At 36.4% G+C, this 19,450-nt stretch overlaps 1 protein-coding gene across 2 annotated transcripts in view; it reads left to right on the top strand.

Annotated features, from left to right (window-relative positions):
* The window catches only part of LOC111870608 (probable histone-lysine N-methyltransferase CG1716), a 64,726-nt gene extending 46,699 nt beyond the window's left edge, over positions 1 to 18,027 (top strand). Inside the window, exons 11-17 of one of the 2 annotated variants that reach the window (XM_023863030.2) lie at positions 5,245 to 5,305; positions 5,403 to 5,519; positions 7,805 to 8,049; positions 10,398 to 11,149; positions 12,182 to 12,409; positions 14,276 to 14,608; positions 17,067 to 18,027. In XM_023863030.2, coding sequence (XP_023718798.1) covers positions 5,245 to 5,305; positions 5,403 to 5,519; positions 7,805 to 8,049; positions 10,398 to 11,149; positions 12,182 to 12,409; positions 14,276 to 14,608; positions 17,067 to 17,222 — 1,892 coding nt within the window. In that variant the 3' untranslated portion in view covers positions 17,223 to 18,027. The remainder of the gene's footprint in view (positions 1 to 5,244; positions 5,306 to 5,402; positions 5,520 to 7,804; positions 8,050 to 10,397; positions 11,150 to 12,181; positions 12,410 to 14,275; positions 14,609 to 17,066) is intronic. The other variant, XM_023863031.2, reaches the window with a different exon arrangement.
* The last annotated feature ends 1,423 nt before the right edge of the window (positions 18,028 to 19,450 follow it).

Below are 19,450 nucleotides of genomic sequence, written 5' to 3'. Positions count from 1 at the left end.
GGGGGGGGGGGCGTCATCCATAGCTCAGCACGTCACAATATTTATTTATTTTGTCAAAGGAAATATATATTCATAGGACTTGTAATAAGCAACTTCATTATTGCATGACTCTGAATACAAAGCATGCTTATCACTACACTATGATGTCAGGTATATTATTTATAATACCTGTAGTGTACAAAATTGGCTTTAAACTAAGTGACTTGCTGAAATGCTCTACTTATGGCAATGCCTACACCTCTTGGTGTTGCAGTCTAACTTAAAGCAGCATTGTGTAGACTACTATAGAAAATTCATTCGAGTATTCTCACCATCCCTGACACCATCCCTTAGGAAAGTTTGAAAGTATCAAAGACTGATGGGCATTGAACAGAACACAACATCTGCTGGTATATATTCCTATGATGCTACTTTATTGTGGGAAAGTAGGTGCCATGAAGAACAGAACACAGAGGAACATCTAAAAACTCGTAAGAATTTGTGCCTAGAAATCAAACTTATAAAACATAAGTACATGCCTTATGACTAGATTACAGCACAGAATTGTGATACAAAACTTGCTAATGCCGTATTTAGCCGCCTATAAAACACCAAATATAAGGCAGCCCTAGATGAAAACTTTTAGGAAAAGTAACTTCTTTAATTACGTAGAATGGAATTTTTGGTATAATTCTCTATCAAACTTATTGTTTTGTAACATATAGTGGCCCATTTTAGGTTCACATTGTTTTTCTGGAGGATTCTGCACCTTATAATTAGCCCTTGTGTTCCTTTCATGGGCACATATTTGCCTCAGAATGCTAATTTCAAGATTCTTTTGGCATATCTGATAAATATTCTGATTCAGAATTGTGTTCACAGGAGCGAAGGAATCTGCATAGTGTGAGTTGCTTTTGCGTCTGTGTCTTCCATTATTATTGTATTACATTATTGTACCAGTTCACAAGAAGGGTGATAAAACTGACTGTAGTAATTGTTGGGGGTAGCACTGCTATCAACTTCATACAAAATTTTATCCAATATTCTTCTCTGAAAGTTAAGTCCATACATAGATGAAATTATTGGGGATCATCAGTGTGTGTTTTGACATAACAGATCAACTAGTGATCAGATCTTTTGCATTTGTCAGATATTGAAGAAAAAATGTGAGTACAATGAGACTGTAAATCAGCTGTTTGTAGACTTCAAGAAAGCCTATGATTCAGTTAGGATGGAAATATTGTACAATATTCTGATAGAGTTTGGGGTAACCATGAAATTGTTAGGCTGATTAAAATGTGTTTAAATGAAATGTATATTAAAGTCCATATAGGTAAACATTTGTCTTATAAATTTCCTATCCAGAATGGTCTCAGACAAGGAGATGCTTTATTGCCACTCCTTTTCAACTTTGCTTTAGAATATGCCATTATGAAGGTCCAGGAAAACCAGGTGGGACTGAAATTAAACAGGACACATCAGCTGTTAGTCTATGCCGATGATGTGAATCTACTGGGTGATTATGTAGATACCATAAAGAAAAACGCACAAACTTTAATTGAGGCAAGTAAATAGGTTGGTCTAGAAGTAAACCAAGAGAAAACTAAGTATATGGTGCTGTCTCGTCACCAAAATGCAGGGCAAAATTATGACATAAAGATAGGAAACAGATGTTTTGAAAATGTGGCACAGTTCAGATATTTGGGAACAACGATAACATCGAAACCTGACTCAGGAGGAAATTAAGAGGACATAGAACTTGGATAATGCTTGCTACCATTCAGTTTAGAACCTTTTGTCTTGTCTGCTGTCTAGAAACATAAAAATTAGAATATACAAAACTCTCATTTTGCCTGTGGTTCTGTATGGGTATGAAACTTGGTCTCTGGCATTAAGGGAGGAACATAAACTGAGGGTGTTGAAGAGAATATTTGGACCGAAGAGAGATGAGGAGCTTCATAGCTTGTACTCTTCTCCAAGTATAATTAGAACGATCAAGTCGCGGGGGATGAGGTGGGCAGGGCATGTAGCATGAATGGGGGAGAAGAGGAATGCATATACAATATTGGCGGGAAAGCCCAAAAGAAAGAGACCACTGGGAAGACCAAGGCGTAGGTGGGTGAACAATATTGAAATGGATCTTAGAGAGATAGGATGGGATGGTATGGATTGGATTGACCGGGCTCAGGATAGGGACCAGTGGTGGGCTCTTGTGAACACAGTAATGAATCTTTGGGTTATAAAAATGCTAGAAAATTCTTGAGTGGCTGCAGAATTGGTGGCTCCTCAGGAAGGGCTCAGCTCCATGAGTAAGGAAGTAAGTCTTCCAGTCTACCATCATACTAAATTTATTTGATAGGCACAATAATATAAACCCTTCAAAAGGTAAACTTTTTAAAGTAAATATCAATTACCTGTGAATGTGCAGTGTCAGTATTACTACCATATGTCATTCCTAAAATGAAATCTTAATAATTTCCACAAAGGGTCACAGTTCATTCACATCTGGCAGATGAAGTGTACTTTAGTATACTGTCAGTATCATTCGAAATCCATTCTCCATTAAAGCATCATTATTCTTGGTTGAACAGAAGCAAAGATGGAAATCTGGAATTGTGCTGGTGGATGTTATGAAATATAACACAGAAATAAAGTAAATGGCTTAAGAAATATTGCATGCGAGTATGGCCATATTGGTAACAGAATTTTAACAATCACTGTGTTGGAAATGTTTTGGTAATCCATGGGCACACTGGTTTTGAGGTATGCTAGATTTGCCAGGAGTCAGTTTTCTGAAAATTACTGGGTCAGGCTTGATTTTGTATGAAAGTTTTTCCATCCCTTTATGATGAAAGTAAGAAGCAGGCAAACCTGTCGTATAGTTGAGTAAGTATTGGCGAAGTTAGATAATTTTAAATAACAATAACTAAGTGTACTGTGCATGATGAAATAAGAGAAAAGTAAATTCATAAAATGTGTGCTGTGACCCAATTCATATTTTTTTTATGCTTTCCAAAGAGTTAAGATTAAAATATATATTTTTGTGGGTGTGAAATTTTTCTCTCACCCTGAAAGTAGAACAGAAATTAAAAATACAGTGCACAGTACATTAGTGAGGTAAAAGTTGGTTGGAAGTGGGAGAAGTGACCACTTAGGAGACTGGAATTCATGTTAGAGCAATCGGTAGTGAAGATGTGAACTAGGTGGAACAGATTAGAAGTGGATACAGTTTTGGCCATTTGTAATTATGATGAACTGTAGGGCTACATAACGTTAAAGAGTTTAACCATCTGTGCAAGTACATGTATCATCCACTAAGAGAAGGCCCTTTACTACTGTTGACATCACTTGTGAATGATATTATTATAATTGCAAATATGGAATTTCATATAATGGGTCAACATCCCCTCTCTCCCATATTGATAGAGGTGGGAGTTCAGCCAGCTAGTTGCAGATATGTAAAATAGTCCACAGTTGATAGGGTGCAACATTTTAGTTGAAATTATGTTGACAAAGAAATATTTTAGGTTAGTAGACCGCAAATATATGCTCTCTTGTTTGATGCAGTTAATGTGGTTCTTTATCCTCATTGCTTTTTTAAATGTTCCTTTCGATTATTTTATTAGAGAAGTTCTGAAATTGAATAGTCTAAGTCAGATACTTTTATATCTTGATGAAATTCGTTTAATAGGTAAAGATATAAGTACTAAGAAATGGCTATTGATGAAATCATGTTGAGACAATGCTTAGGACATGCATGTATGTTATCTAATGGACGGTTCATTCCATTCTTTCATTGAAGGTGAAATAGGCCCAGAGATGTTTCAGTAAAAGAACACTACAATACAATTTAACTTGGTAACACTGCAGTTATTGTCCTTATGTAGACTTATTCATTAGAAAGTTCTGTCAGAGTGTATTTATCGTTTTATTAATTATTTTTAATTTTTCTTAAGATCTAAATTTATATATCTTTTTATTTCAGTAATATTTTGTCTAAAAATGTACCTTGAACATGAACTTACATTTTCTCAGTTGATTCTGTAAAGACATGCCTGTGATTGATTCATTATATCGCAGTGACATAGGACATTTATCTGTTGTTCAAGGCATATTTTGTATACAGAATTTGGCATTTGGCTGTTCTCCTGTTGTAGTTATACTGACAGATTTATTTTTATTTTTGAGATTTGTGGCAAATATGAGGACCAGATCTGTAACTTTTTGAATACTAAACTTGTATCTGACACTATATTGTCTGAACACAAAAACATCATAAAATAACTCATGAAAATAGATAAACTTGTAAGACCTTGGAGTTTAGTAGTTAGCTTATGAGTTCTGTATTCAAAAGGTCCAGATGTGATTCACTTGTTTCTACTAATCTTGAAAATAAGAAAGGGGGCAAAATGTCAGTGCTGTAACAATTATGTGAAGATGGGAGTAGGAGCAACTCTTGAAACACTGTGAAAATATACCTCAGGCAACAGACAGTGTCCAGCACAGTCGTGGTGTAAGGATTCCTATTGGATCCATGAATGAATGCATAAGGGGTAGGCCTAGACTGGCCCTTGCACTCTGACTCTCAGTGATCTGTTGTGCATTATTGGATATATACTTCAGTCTACAATCCATGTAGCAGCAAGAACAAATTTTTATAAGCACGTACCACTTCTGTCCAACTTTGTCCCTTGTATTCATCATATCAAGATTTATCCTATGGCTGATACATAAAATGAATCTCCATTCACTTGGTTGATTACCTATTTCATATATCATAACCCCTGTCTTGAAAATGGATGAAAGTGATTATGAGTTAACAGTGGGAAAAGGAATGTTTATGTAATGTTTATGGAGCAGTGACCTAATGGCAGCATGTGTTGTATCATACACAGACATTTTTTTTTCTTTCAAATGTATTAAACACATGGTAGACATTTAAATATTTGGTTGCAGTGATGTTTATGGAAACAGGTATGTGAAAGACTTATTCCTCTGCTCTTATTTCTGAACCTAAAGCAGGGATAAGTAAGATGATGAATGTATATGAAAAACAGGGAAGTGCACTCAGATAAAATGTAGATACAGCTACTCTGTTGTCTGTGATTTGAGGTAACTTATGTATTTCCTGTATGTAAACATCACTATATATAGTCATTTTTTACAGGTGTGTAGCAGACATTCATGTTGACTTGTAATTTGTCATACATGTAAAACACACTGATGTATCTGCATATGTATATATTTTACTGTTTTTGTTTCCAGACAGAGGCTATAAAGAATACTTAGACAAAGAGAGCCACCATGAGAAACAGTCCTATGACAGGTAATTTATATTTTATTAGCCAACTTGTTAAATGTTTTCAAACTATTGCAAGTTGTATGTGTTAGAATTCCAAATAACCTGTTTGAATTTTCTTCAGACATTGGCGTCAGGATCGTTTTCGTAGTGATCATGACAAACGAGATCGTGATCGCAAAAGGATGCGAGAATCACCTGATGCAGATCGAATTCGAAAGGGCTCAAGATTTGATGATAGGTTAGTGATGTCATAACTTTTATGAACAAAATCTAAAGATTGTTTTGGATATTTTTATGAAAAGCACCAGGTGCCAGAATGAATGTAATTGGCCTGATGGTGGAATTATCGACTTGCACATTTTACTTTTCCGTATAGAATATGTTACCTATTAACAGGCATTATGTTGCTGTAAGCTACAATAAGACATTTGTAATTGAGTTCACTGTCAGTGTTGTAATGTGTATATATGTCTTTTATTCTCTTCTTTAAAGAAAAACTGAGCTACATGAACCTTTTAAACATAAAATTCTCTTTCATGTTCTGTTTTATAACTACAAGCTTAGTAAAACTGAATTTTACTTTAAATGGCCACTCACACAACTTCAGAAGTAACTAATATTTGTTAAAAGCAACTACATGTTTCAGCCTCATGCGTGATCAGGCAGTGTATCAGCAGAAACACTAATTCTGAATTGTGGTTATGTTATTTATGTCATGGAAATGTGAATTCAGTTTTTCAATAGCTTTACTCTATTTTCAAGACTGTGATTCAGTTTTGAGGGAAGTATAGTATAGTATAGTATAGAGATTGGGGTATCCATGAAAACAGGCTGATTAAAATGTATTTAAGTGAGACATAAATATAAAGTCCATATAGGTAAACATTTGTCTGATCATTTTCCTATCCAAAATGGTCTAAAATAAGGATATGCTTTATCGCCACTGCTTTTCAACTTGGATTTAGAATGTGCCATTATTAGGGTCCAGGAAAATCAGGTGGGGCCAAAATTAAATAGGACACATCAGCTGCTGGTCAGCACTGATCTGAATCTACTGGGAGATAACATTGATGCCATGAAGAAAAAGACAGAAACTTTAAGGAGGTTGGTGTATAAGAAAACACAGAAGAAACTAAGTATATGTTGCTGTCTCATCACCAGAATGCAGGAGAAAATCATGACAAGGATAGCTAACAAGGCCTTTGAAAATGTGACACACTTCAAATATCTGCAAATGATAGTAACAAATCAAAATTTGATCCAGAAGAAAATTGAGAGGAGATTGAATTTGGGTAATGCTTGCTACCATTCAGTGCACAACCTTTTGTCTTCTCATCTGCTGTCTAAAAACGTGAAAGTTAAAATATACAAGACTGTAATTTTGCCAGTGGTTCTGTATGGGTGTGAAACTTGGTCTCTGGCATTAAGGGAGAACATGGACTGAGGGAGTTTGAGAACAGGACTGAAGAGGAATGAAGTGGCAGGATGTTGTAGAAAACTGCATAATGAGGAGCTTGACTTGCACTCTTCACCAAGTGTAATTACAATGATCAAGTTGAGGAGGATGAGATAGGCAGTGCATGTAGCACGAATGGGGAGAAGAAAAATGCATGTAGGATATTGATGGGAAAGCCAGAAAGAAAAGAGACCACTAGGAAGGCCAAGACATAGGTGGGGAGTATAATATTAAAATGGATCTTAAGAGAGATAGGATGGGATGGGATGGATTGGCTTAATCTGGCTTAGGGTAGGGACAGTTGGAGGGCTCTTGTGAACATGGTAATGAACCTTTGGGTTCCGTAAAATATTGGGAAGTTGTTAATTAGCTGCGCAACTGGAGGCTTTCCGTGAAGTTAGTTACTCCATTTTCTGTGTATTAAAATTCTTGACATTTATTATATTATAAGAAAGTGGTATGATCAGAGCCAGATTATGACTTTGTGAGGCCCTAAGCTGTGATAAAGATGAGGCCCATGTTCTTTTTTCTCAAAAAAATGTCAGAATGAACTTATGTCCTTGTATGTGGACAAGATGCAGAGAATCATTTCTTCTGTGTTTTGCAAGAGAATGTTATTTTGTCATATTAGTTATTTTTTCCTCAATATTTTGAGGCCCAAAGCCGTGGCTTTGTTTGCCTTACATGAAAATATGACACTAGGCACGATGAATGGTAGTTATTACTAACTGATAATATAAATGCTGTAAAATTAAGTAAAAAGTAAAATGCACATATAATATAAGATGTGAATTGTGATTAGTCTGATAACCATAACTAATATGCTGTTAAAAGTGTATTTTACTAATCCTGTATGTGAAATTTAATTTGTGTATGTATTACATTAAATAAGAACTGCCTGACTGAGACATACCTAATGAAAGTATATTTCTCTGACAGCTTTAATACTTCAAAAACTGACAGTGTTTTTGTATAAAATTATTAACTTAGCACACTGATTTACAGAGAAGATCCTTTTGATCAAGACACAAGTTTAAATTTATTTTATTCTGTGTGTCTTGTTGCAGGAACCTTGTGCCAATTCCTAGGCTATCAAAACAGGAAAGGCGACAGTTATTTGCTATGAAAGTAGCACAAGAAGAAGAGGAAGAAAGGCAGCGCCGGCAGCAACAAGAGATGTGGCGCCACCATGAAGATCGCTGTTTGGCACTGGGACTTGATCCAAACTTAACAGCAGCCTTTGATCCGCAGACTGGCTACCCTTGCTTCTTCGATCCAGCTTCTGGTACCTGGCAGGCCTATCCCCAGCAAGGTTGGAAACTATTTAATTGAAATTTCATACAAATTATTTTATTATATCTGTTTATGCTGAAATTGCATGGTGTTTCTCATATGTTGGTGACAGTTCATTAGGCCTCTAACAATGTGCTTGTCCACTTATTACAGCTGAGTTAATGGAATCCATTGGCAAATATATTTTAGCTTTAGTTTAAGAGAATTAGATATGAAATAACTGATTTTGAATAGGTTTTTCTTTTCAGCCTGCTTGAAACTGTAATTACTTTTTACTGACAAGAACTTCATGACGAGACTGAGGTAAAGTGAAGTGAGTGAAGGGGAGATTGAGATTATTTATGAATGCATTCACTTTTAATGAAGTATTTATCAGTAGGACTTCATTTTAATAAAGTAGCAAGTAAATGGTGTTGTTTGTTTGTGGTTTATTTATCCATGCTTTGAATAGCTCAATTATATAGTGTTAAAATAGGATGATTAATGAACAGTTAATTGGAAGGTACGCAGAAGGAAATGGTCATAGCATAATTTGAAGTATTATTGTTGCATTTGACTGGAGGGACTGAGGCAGACCACACAAACTCTCCTTGGATAGCCAGTCTGTGGGTCAAGATACATGCTGTTACACACCTAAGAGGAGGGAAGGAGGAAGGCATAAGAAAATGACGTGCGAGACAGTAAAATAATTTCCACAGATGACCCTTCCATTGATTCCCTCTTACACATTATAGAGCAAGAGTGACGCGTTGAGCTTTTTCGTTAGCAGTGAAGTGACTGAAACAAATTAGACCATTCACCTCCATATAGTGTCAGGGTAGCAAATGAACCCAAAAGGCATTTGCATGCACTGTCTAGCAGCAGAGAATAAAAACTGTATGCTCAAAATACATTCTGAAATGGAAAGAAATTGTTTTTCCATGGAATGAATGCTATCCAACCTTGGCTGCATATGGCAGTTTGGACAAAGAACCAGTAAGTGATGAACCTTGAATATGGGAGCCAGAGGATTAACCACTTGCCTGTGGAGTAACCTAACCTTGATAGTTTTTTGAGCGTGTGACTCTGAATACTGTATAAAGTACTTGTAAGATCAGTGCTATCTTATGCCTCTGAGACCTGGCCACTGTCAAGATTGGATGAAAGACTGTTAAGTATGTTTGAAAGGAGGATCTTAAGATATATCTTTGGACTAGTTGAAGAAAATGGAATATGGAGGAAGAGGTATAACCATGAGCTATACAAACTGTTTAATGAACCAGACATTATTGGATTTATATAGGTGAAAAGGCTTGAATGGGCTGGACACACAATACGTGCCGGAGAGAATAGAATCATCAAGAAAATGCTTAATACTAAACCAGAAGGAAATAGGAGAGTGGGAAGACCAAGATTAAGATGGGAAGAATGTGTGTGGCAGGACATAAGAATTTTGGGTGTAAAGAACTGGAGGAATGTAGCATCGAATGGAGAAGAATTGTGAGCAGTCCTGAGGAAGGCCAGGGCTCACAAAGGGCTGTCGTGCCAGTGATGATGACGATGATGATGATCTCTGAATACTTCAGAATGCAAATGTACAGTATTTGAACAGTTTTATAATGATCCAATTCTAAACTAATGTTATACTGTATATTCATGATTTTCCAAAGATCTTGATCTGTTAAAGTCCAAATAACACCCTTACTTACAAGATTGTACTTCAGACTATACAGCAAATTGTGTCTTGCATAGTGCTGCCATCTATGCAGCAAAATTCATTCTGTTAGAACAGTAAAAGTTCTCACAATGTAGCTTATCATTCTGAAGAGCTATACATGATTGAAGTCAATGTATGTAATGGTACTCATTATGTTATGGTTGGATCATGATGGAACATTCTGTCATTCCCAGGAAAAGGGTTAAAGTATTGAAGGTTATTGTCTTCTGGGATGTGATGAAATGCAGTTTGATAGAGGTACCAAACTACACGAAACCACATCCAAGAATATTGTAATCTTCATAGCTGCTGCTACAAAAATCTCTAGAGTTGGATAATTGTTTTGAAATACCAAATGATGATGTTATCCCCATCACATGACACACACACACGCATTATTGCATGTTTGTACCATAATTGTGCACTGTGGCCTTACAACTGATTTCAGCAATTTTCCTTTAATATAAAGAATGGAAAAAAGAAGTTCATATGTGTTTACTGTTGGGAGTAATGTATAAAAAAAACAAGTTTAGTGATTATGTTATCTGTAGGCTGTAATGTCCCAGTGTTTATGAACCAAATTGTGTTGGTGCTCAGCAGTGTTCCTTGAAATCTGTTGTTCCTTTGTCGTGTAAGAACAGATAATTGATAAGAAATGTTTCTGCTTTCAGACCCCAGTCCATTACCACCTGGTGGAATGACTGCAGAGGTGGGTCCTTCACCTATGTTTAATCCAAACAATCCTGTGAGTCCTCATTTACCAGGTATGCCTCCCCAAGGAGTCCCTCCTCATATGATGCCAGTGGGTGGATATGATCCTAATAACTCCCATGTTCCTCATCAGCCACTGCCTTTTGATCCTGGGAACCATCCAGTGGGTGGCATTTCTGCACACCAACATCATCCAACATACACTGATCCTGGCCCCGGTGCTGTGGACCCCAACTTGACGGAGTTTATTCCTCTGCCAAGTGGTCCACAGCCACCACCCATGTTTCAGCATCAGCAACACCAGCATTTGTATACCACTGCCCCAGCACCTGGTCCAGGTTCAGCACCAACACACCCAGTACCAAGCATGCCCATAGATCCTCAGCCCCACTACCATCATCAGATTCATCCTGTGTCGCTTCCCATCCAACAGCCTTTTGTGTCTGGTCCACCTCCTCCACTGCCTCCCCCAGTTCAACTGCCACCTAAATGGAAATCTGCCAAGGATTCTGAGGGTCGTACATATTACTATCACGTGAAGACTCGGATATCGCAGTGGGAACCCCCACAGTGGACAGAAGCAGATCAGCAACCAGATTCTGAGACTTCATCTGAGTCCAGTGATGATGATGAAGATGAAGAGGAGGAAGATGAAAGCTCCAGTACAGAAGAGGAGGAGGAGGAAGGGGAACAAGAAGAAAAGGTGCTGTTGGCAAGTAGCATCATGCTTAATACATCTACTGCTGCGCAAATTTAAATATGAACCCAGCAATTTCATTACTTCTGGCATAATGCCTTAAAACTGAAACCAGTCTTTGGTCACCTGCACATATTCATATAGAACTTTGTGTTCTTGCAGCAAAACGTCAGTACAGACCTCTTGAAATTTTTTTTTTTTATTATTTACATAATATTACCAATCAGAATTACATTTGATTCTATAAGCTAATTTGCTGTAGTATTCTTCGTGATGTGGAGAGGGCTTATCCAGAGATAAGTCCTCGTTAAACCCCTCTCAGGTCGGCTGGCCAATTCCTTTTTAGTCTTCGTCCATTGTGTGATTCCTTGTGATTGTGTGATGTCATTCTATTTTGTTGAGGTATCTTGTGCTTTTCCCTTTTATGACTTCCTTTACTAGCGGCACTTTCAGGACTTCATGGAGTGTTATATTGGAAACATACCGTGGGGCGTTAGTAATCATACGTAGTGTCTTTGACTGACATCTTTGGATTATGGAAATATTGGTTTTGCTTTCTCTTGAAATTGAGTCTCTTTTTGTGCTTGTGCTCTTGTTTTAGAGTATAAGTGAAGTTTGAGTAATTTTGTATTGCCCTTGAATGGTGCCTGTTATTGTTATATAAGCTAAAGGACAACAACAAAACAGCAAATTAGATGTACTGGCTTTATTACAATTATGTACATACTAATTTATAAAAGTATTAAAATTATCAATTTCAATGCTTGTTTCTGGCCAGTAAGGGCAGTAACAGGCTTTGGAGGCTCCTACATTTTCAAGATAGTCGGCTAACAGATGGCAGTGAGGTTGCCAACTTTACATGCCGACCGCCCTTTATCCCCAGGAAGATTCCTGGTACTCATTTCTGTTAGAGGCTGAGTCCACCCCAGGGCCATAGTGCGGCTGGAAGGATTAGGTCAATTTCAAAATCCAGTGGTAATAAATCTAATAACTCTTAATAATATAAAGAGTCACTCTGTAATAATAATTTATTCTTTCATTGAGCAGATAGAAGAGGATGAAGAAGATGAAGATGAGGATGAAGTGGCTGAGGAAAAAGAGGATATTGAGGAGGAGGAAATGAAAGATGTTGCAACTGCAAGTGCAGTCCCTACAGTGGTTGAAGAGGAGATGGACTTGGTTCAGGAAGAGACTGATGCAACTGAAGTCCAGCAAGACGAGCCTAAGAGAAAGGAGAAACGGAGAGACGGCTTGGTTCAAGAACGTATAATTAGTGTAAGTACTTACGATGTTTACATATACTCTCCAAGACTGTTTTTAATGTAACTTGTAATGTTAAAGCTGTAATTAAAAGAACTGTCACTCACATGATTAATAAATCAGTCTCTTGATAACCCTCTGGAATTTCACACGTGGGAGACTGACAGATGACATAGTTAAAATTATGTGGGAAACAATGAACTTCACTGTGTAGAATCTGGCTATTGGATTATTGTGTAGCAGGTTGGTTAAGCAGGTATTTTTTAAAGTTGAAAACTTTCGTTTATGAGGGTACAAATGGAATGAAACCATTAGTAACAGAATTTGTAATGTAAGTAATGGAATCTGTAACAGTTTGTAATTATTGGTACATTTCTAGGCAACGGCAATTTAACATGTTACCATGTTAATGAATCAACACGGAACAATAGAGGAAACGGAAAACCATGGAAACGATGTTTTCTATGCAGTTAGTACTGGGACCTTATAAATATGAGTGAAGTATGGCAATAAATGGGAGGTATATGGCTAATTTAATTCCCCTCTTTAGTGTATGATGCAAGGCTATGGGCAGGCTGGCAGCGTATGATGTCATGCACTTAAGATGTCCGCTAGTAATAATTGTGCCGCACATACGAGAGCGTACAAGAAAAGGAAGCAGCTAGAAGAAGATATACGTAATAATGTACCCAAATGAACAGTTAAATGCCGAACAACAGCATAACTATAGAGAACTGTGTAGCGTAGTAATGTTTCAGTAAAGCTGTAATTATAATGTACAAAGTAGATTTATCTTACGTTTTCCATGTTACACCTAGAAACCAAGGTTCCCCAGTCACTTTTTCTTCGGTATAATAATAGTGTCGGGCATTTTCTAGGTAGGCAGAATTGGTTTATTAAACCTTTGTGGTTATGTTCCCCTTTGTGAAACTTAATGTTAATTAACTTAAAAGTTAGTAGCACGAAACATTCTAATACCTCAGAGATATCAGTGCAATAATGATTACAGGCACTGTTGTTGAACCGTGTACTGTGAGCAGCAGTGTTATCGTAACCCTTACATAAAATGTCTTGATAGGAACTTGTTGAGAAAAGGATGGAAACATTGGAAGTGAGGAACATGCACACTAAAGATCACATTTCTGAAAGTCATAAGTGAGAAAATTTTAATGGGTACAGTAAGGTAGTTGAAAGGCTAGAGTCCACAGTGTGCAAAATTTGAAAACTGGAACACCTCAAGATAAAGATACTAACAATATGGGTACTATATAAACAATAATTTATTTACTATTTGGTCTACTTGTATATCTAAAAGTATTATGGATGATCTGCAAATGTAGTGGTCAAGAATCAGCTGTATATAAAAAGAATCGTGAGAAATGGCTGTATGTGTGTTGTCCTGGTATTCATGGACAGATACCTATCTGTTTTCTCGTCTCATCTGCATGACTTTTGCTATCACAATACAGGTAAAGGTGAACAGCACATATAATTTTGATATTTACGCTTAGATCTGCTGTCATAACAGTTTGTAAGTAAAACGATAAAAATAAACCCTTATCGTTTCTCTGACTTGCTGCTAAGAGATTGTTTTAAATTGGCATTTAACAGTCGCAAAGAACATGAATTAGAAAACAGTGAAGGTACTGAAAATAGATTCCAAAACTTGATTGCTTTATACAACATAAGTTATGTAATTACACAAAATATAAAATATATACAATGATAAATTTCTAATGTTTAAATAGATTGTTATAAAATTTAGGGGATAAAAGTACTCAAAGTACAATATTAGTTTTATAATGTAAAGTTTGGAATGAAATTTGTGTCCAGATGTTTGTTTTTGGCAATGGTTTTTCTATTTCTGTAATTTAATTTTAGCCACGAAGAGAAGAAGATAAACAGGATATGAAGAAGTACCGAGAAATAAAAGAGAAGCTTCGTCGAAAGAAGGAACAGTCACGAACTCGTGAACGATCTGACAGATCAAAGAAGAGACATCGAGATGGCAAACAGCGATCTAGCAGTAAATCATCAGAAAAACCTGTCACTGTAGCAGCAGATACATCAAGTGACGCTGCTAGAAAAATCAAGGATCAGTTCCGTCTACACATGGCAGGGGTAATTGTTCAGTACCTGAACCCATACCGAAAACCAGATTGTAAAGCGGGGCGTATCACAAATACAGAGGACTTCAAACACCTTGCTAGGAAGGTATGATTCCATATTGTTTCTTCTGAATATGCTTAGTGCACATTGGCTAATATTCATGGATAGCTTTTAGTTTAGAGAAGTAATTACTTTCCTTTTTGTGGAATTCTTGCAGCAGTATAAACATTTAGTCTTTAAATTTGATTTGTTTCATTCTGGTCTGTCACACTAACAATTACAAATACAAATCACTCCGTCCAATGTGACATATAAGTTTTACTACATGAAAACCTATCAACCCTTACATGTTTCGGTCCTTATGGACCGTCTTCGGAGGAAACGTCATTACAAGCTGGAAACTACTATCACAATAAGTGTTTTGATTTAATTACATACACATGTCCTATAATGCACAATATGCATAAAGTCTTAACATTTCACAATCACAGCAGCTTCCTGGTATTGTAAAGTTTTTAAGAAGATTTCTAGATGTTGTTTAAAAACTTATTGTCAATAGTTTCTTTTATATATATATATTTTTTTTATAAACCATGTAGGTTCGTGTCCATACTCCTAACGTCCTTCTTGTATGGGGCAGATTTTGTGCCACTGTCTACCTTGATAAGGAGGCTCTTAATGTCGTCCAGGGTTTGTTCCACTGACAAATATGAGTTCCTCATGAACAAAATAGTGTTCTGTGAGACTGAGACTTTGTAAGGAATTTACAGTGGTTCTGCAGATAAATATGCATATTGTAGGTTTTCATTATGAAGTCCAGTCTAAAGAGTAATTTACTATTAAAATCAGAGTTGGTGGGGCACTGTGCTACAAGCTGGAAGGTTGTGGGTTCAGTTCCCGATGAGGTCATTGGGTTTTTCAGTTGGCCTAATCCTTCCAGCTGCACTATGGCCCTGGGTTCAACTCAGCCTCTAACAGAAATGAGTACCAAGAATCTTCCTGGGGGGTAAAGGACAGCCTGCACTTGAGGCTGACAACGTGACCGCCTTCTGTAAACCATTTGGCTAGAAAACGTGAGATCCTCAGCATCTCACAACCCTGTCAGTCTCCATGGCCTGTTACAGGGATATCTTTATCTTTACCTTTGCTATAGAAGCTGAATGTAACATGTAACCTACTGGCAGTCTGTCAGCAACCCTGCAATGTTTGTGTATGATTTTTTAAAATTAAGAACAAGTGTGTGAGTTTCAGAGATATTTATCATCCAAGTGATCGGCATTGTGTAATATCAGTTATGGTGTTCCTTAAGATTATATTTTCTGTGTGAAAAATATGCTTTCAGTTCCATGAGACCTGAATGGATAGATCACAGAGGGGGTCTGGATGTCTGGGCATAGATGGCAGGTTAATATTAAGATGTAGCTTAACTAAGGTGTGAGGATGTTGACTGGATTCACCAGGTTCAGAATAGGGTCTGTTGGTGAGCTGCTGTGGGCATGGCAAAGAATCTCTGGGTTCTGTTTAAGATGAAGGATATCTTTATTAGCATAGTAGCTGTACCTTCTGAAGGAATCTGCCCCATAGATTTAGTTTGATATTGGTTATTAGGAGTCCATGGTATGTTGGTAGTATGGTAACTGTAAAGGGGTTGTGAGGCAGGCAAGACTGGAGTGTGGTACTGCATTCTCAAGGGTTACATATATCTGCTTAGATATAAATTATTAATGTTATTTTGGACTACTGAGTTTTTAGACTTCGTCTGTCATATTATATTCTGAAGAACAAAGCATTACAGAAACTGGATCTTTTTCATCCTTAGGTGAAAGGGTGGGAGTTAACTACTCTCTTAGGTCTGTTGTAAAGTGCTAGCCTCACTCACTTCACTTAATGGACCCAACAGAGTAGGTGCCACCCGCTTTTTCATCTGAGGGTAGAAACTGATTCAGTTTCTGCAGTATTGTTCTCTTTAGAATATTGTACAATGGACAAAGTCCAAAATCTCAGTAATCCTGAGTATTATATACCATTGTCAGAACTCTTTAGAATTGACTTATTTCTTAATTTTAACAAATATGTACTGTAGTTTGGTATTAACAACTGAATTATTCTAATTGATGAAATGACTGACCTGTAATTTATGTCTTTGTAGATTTGCGTAAATGTGATATTAATTGCCACATTATTATCTGCATAGTGTGAGTGATAATTGAAACTTAGCAAGAACATTGGTCGATGAGTTTTTTTGTTAATCACATTTTTGATCATACAGTGGAGTTGAAATCAAACCTAATCCTTTAATGATATATATCGTCTGTTAAAAATCCATCTGCTTGCATATTCCTAATTTAAGAATATCGTGTTATGTATTTGGGTTTATTATTTAGATGAATGAATTCCCAGACTTATATTATTCATTCAAAATAATTATATATGCTAGTTAATGGGAAATGTGGCTAAGAGTAAGTGACATTTCTCCTTGTGATTTTGTGTATGCAGTTGTGAACCTACCTTATTCTTGCATATTTTATGGTTTGTTAAACTGTGTTTATTTTCCTGCTTGCAGCTGACTCATTTTGTGATGCTAAAGGAGCTGAAACACTGCCGGAGTGTTGAAGATCTTGAATGTAATGATAATGTGAAACATAAAGCACGTGACTTTATCAAGAAATATATGGCAAAATTTGGAACTGTTTATCAGAGACCTAAAGATGATGATTAAGTTTTAGGTAACAGGTACTTCATATGAAGAACATGTTGGAATTGAGAGAACATTGCTAATTCAGATATTCTGAGATGAAAACTGGTAGCTGTGTAATACAGTTTCTAATCATGGGTGCATTTATTAATGGTGGTGACGATTGTGGATCGTAAATTATGAAATTTGAGTAGATTCAAATCAGAGAAACATGTATGTTTAATTAGTATCTCTCATATCATAGCATCTTCACCAGTTCATAGCCATGGTTCTTGCATTCATGAAGATGAGGTCGATTCCTTGTTTGCTTGACAGACTTTCCAACTTGTTCCTACATACAAACTGTGAAATGGGAAAGGTGAAATTTGTTATGTGTTTTGTTTGTAAACTTATTTGAATATGTCTGAGGATATAGCCATAAAACTGCCCATGTAGGAATGAGAAGTTGAATCTCTTAAAATAAGCTATACTAATAATTGAGAGGACCTTCTATGTTAATATTATTTTTAGGATGACTGAAGTAAATGTGTTATGTATAACAGTTCAATTTACTGTATGTGTGACCATGGGTCATGGCCTGTCATGCAAGTTTGTTTCCGTGTGGTAACTACATTGATGCCATTGATGATCATTCCTATACAAGATCACGAAATCAGTGAGGTGCATACTTGCTGCATGTCCGAGAAAATTACTGATCAGGTAGAAGAAATGAAAGAATGGAATTTATAAATATTTGTTTTCTTTACATCTTTGCAGCAGTTATTTCAAAGTAACAATAACTGTAGACCTGTATATTTAGAAAATAAAACAAATATTGCAAAAACTTGTATTTATAAGATGTATAAATTGTTATTGGTAAGTTACATAAAATTGATATTCATTACATCTGTTCATTTTTCATATGCAGTAGATAAAATCTTGATTGTGATGAAAAAGAAAACACATGAAAAAGAGCTTGATTCTTTGTGGAACACAGAATACAGAACCTGAAATGAGACATTTGATTGATACAGAATTTCTGCTTGAAAGATTTGTAATGAGATTTTATAACCAGCTCTTTCATTTTAGTTTTTATTTATGGCAATTGTCTTCGTTTTCAGGGTTCTGTGACTAATTGTTCTTTCATTTTCTGAGTATGAATAAGTATGTTAATCTGACCTGTTGAGCAGTCTATAGAAAAACAAAATGGTTAACTCTCTCTTCCTGATAAGGGTTAGTAACGAAATAACCGTTTGGCATTTTAAGTGTATTATTGCTAGTGGGGTGGGACTAAGTCCCTTCTACTGTGGGCACTTCTGGCCTATTGTACCAGCCCCAGATGATAGGTGAGGGTGATTGTGGAGCAGTTGGCAGAATGAGATTGGCAGGGGAAACCGAAGTACTTGGAGAAAACCTGCCCAAGCACCACTTTATCCACCACAAATCCCACTTGACCAGACCCGGGATTGAACCCGGGCTGCTGCGGTGGGAAGCCAGTGACTAACCATTTGAGCTATGGTGCAGCTGCATTTTAAGTGTAAATTGTCTTACTCTTTAATTTGTAGTAATTTTTAATTACTGATAAGCTTTAATTGCAGTTTTAAGCTTTTCATAGTCTATTTCCATGTTTTTAATATATTTTGGCAATTTATGAATGTTCCTAATTCATTCCGTATGATCAGTTTGTAGTGGATTTATCAAGTTGATTTTCAGCTGCCATGTGAATATAGGTAATAAAATGGCATGTGTTTAAAGGGCAGAATAAGGGATGCAAATTTTGGATACTTATCATGAATCTTTCCAGTGTTGTACTAGAGCAGAGCCACACCATATGCATAATAAAATGAGATACTAAATTAGACTTGATCAGTAAAGGAAAACAGATTTCTGTTTCTTGATGTCTTTACGGTTAGAGGAACCAATCAGAACAGCAGTCTTAATGGAAGATTTTTGCTTTCTAATACACAGTGTGAGGAAGTACTGTATTGTGATTGTGAATAAAATCGATTTTGAGATTTTGATGGATGTACACTTTTGCAGCACACCTGAATATGAAAATGTGCTGCACATGAGATGGTAATTTCATGTTGAAAGAATCACGCTCATAATTTTGATGGGTTTAAATGTTTTCAGCCTCCCTGAGTATGAAAAAGCTGTGTTGTGGAGGGCCATATCTAGCTCCAAAGATAAGGGCTCTTTTGATAGGCCCCTAAAACAAAATGGTGATTTTCACTGAAACAGCTGTAATGGTTTTTGTTACATTTCGGCAGCTT

The sequence above is a fragment of the Cryptotermes secundus genome, unplaced genomic scaffold (genome assembly GCF_002891405.2).
Source record: "Cryptotermes secundus unplaced genomic scaffold, Csec_1.0 scaffold363, whole genome shotgun sequence".
Classification (NCBI taxonomy): Eukaryota; Metazoa; Arthropoda; class Insecta; order Blattodea; family Kalotermitidae; genus Cryptotermes; species Cryptotermes secundus.
Note: the sequence above shows the minus strand (reverse complement) of the source record. Positions and strands in the feature narration are given on the sequence as shown.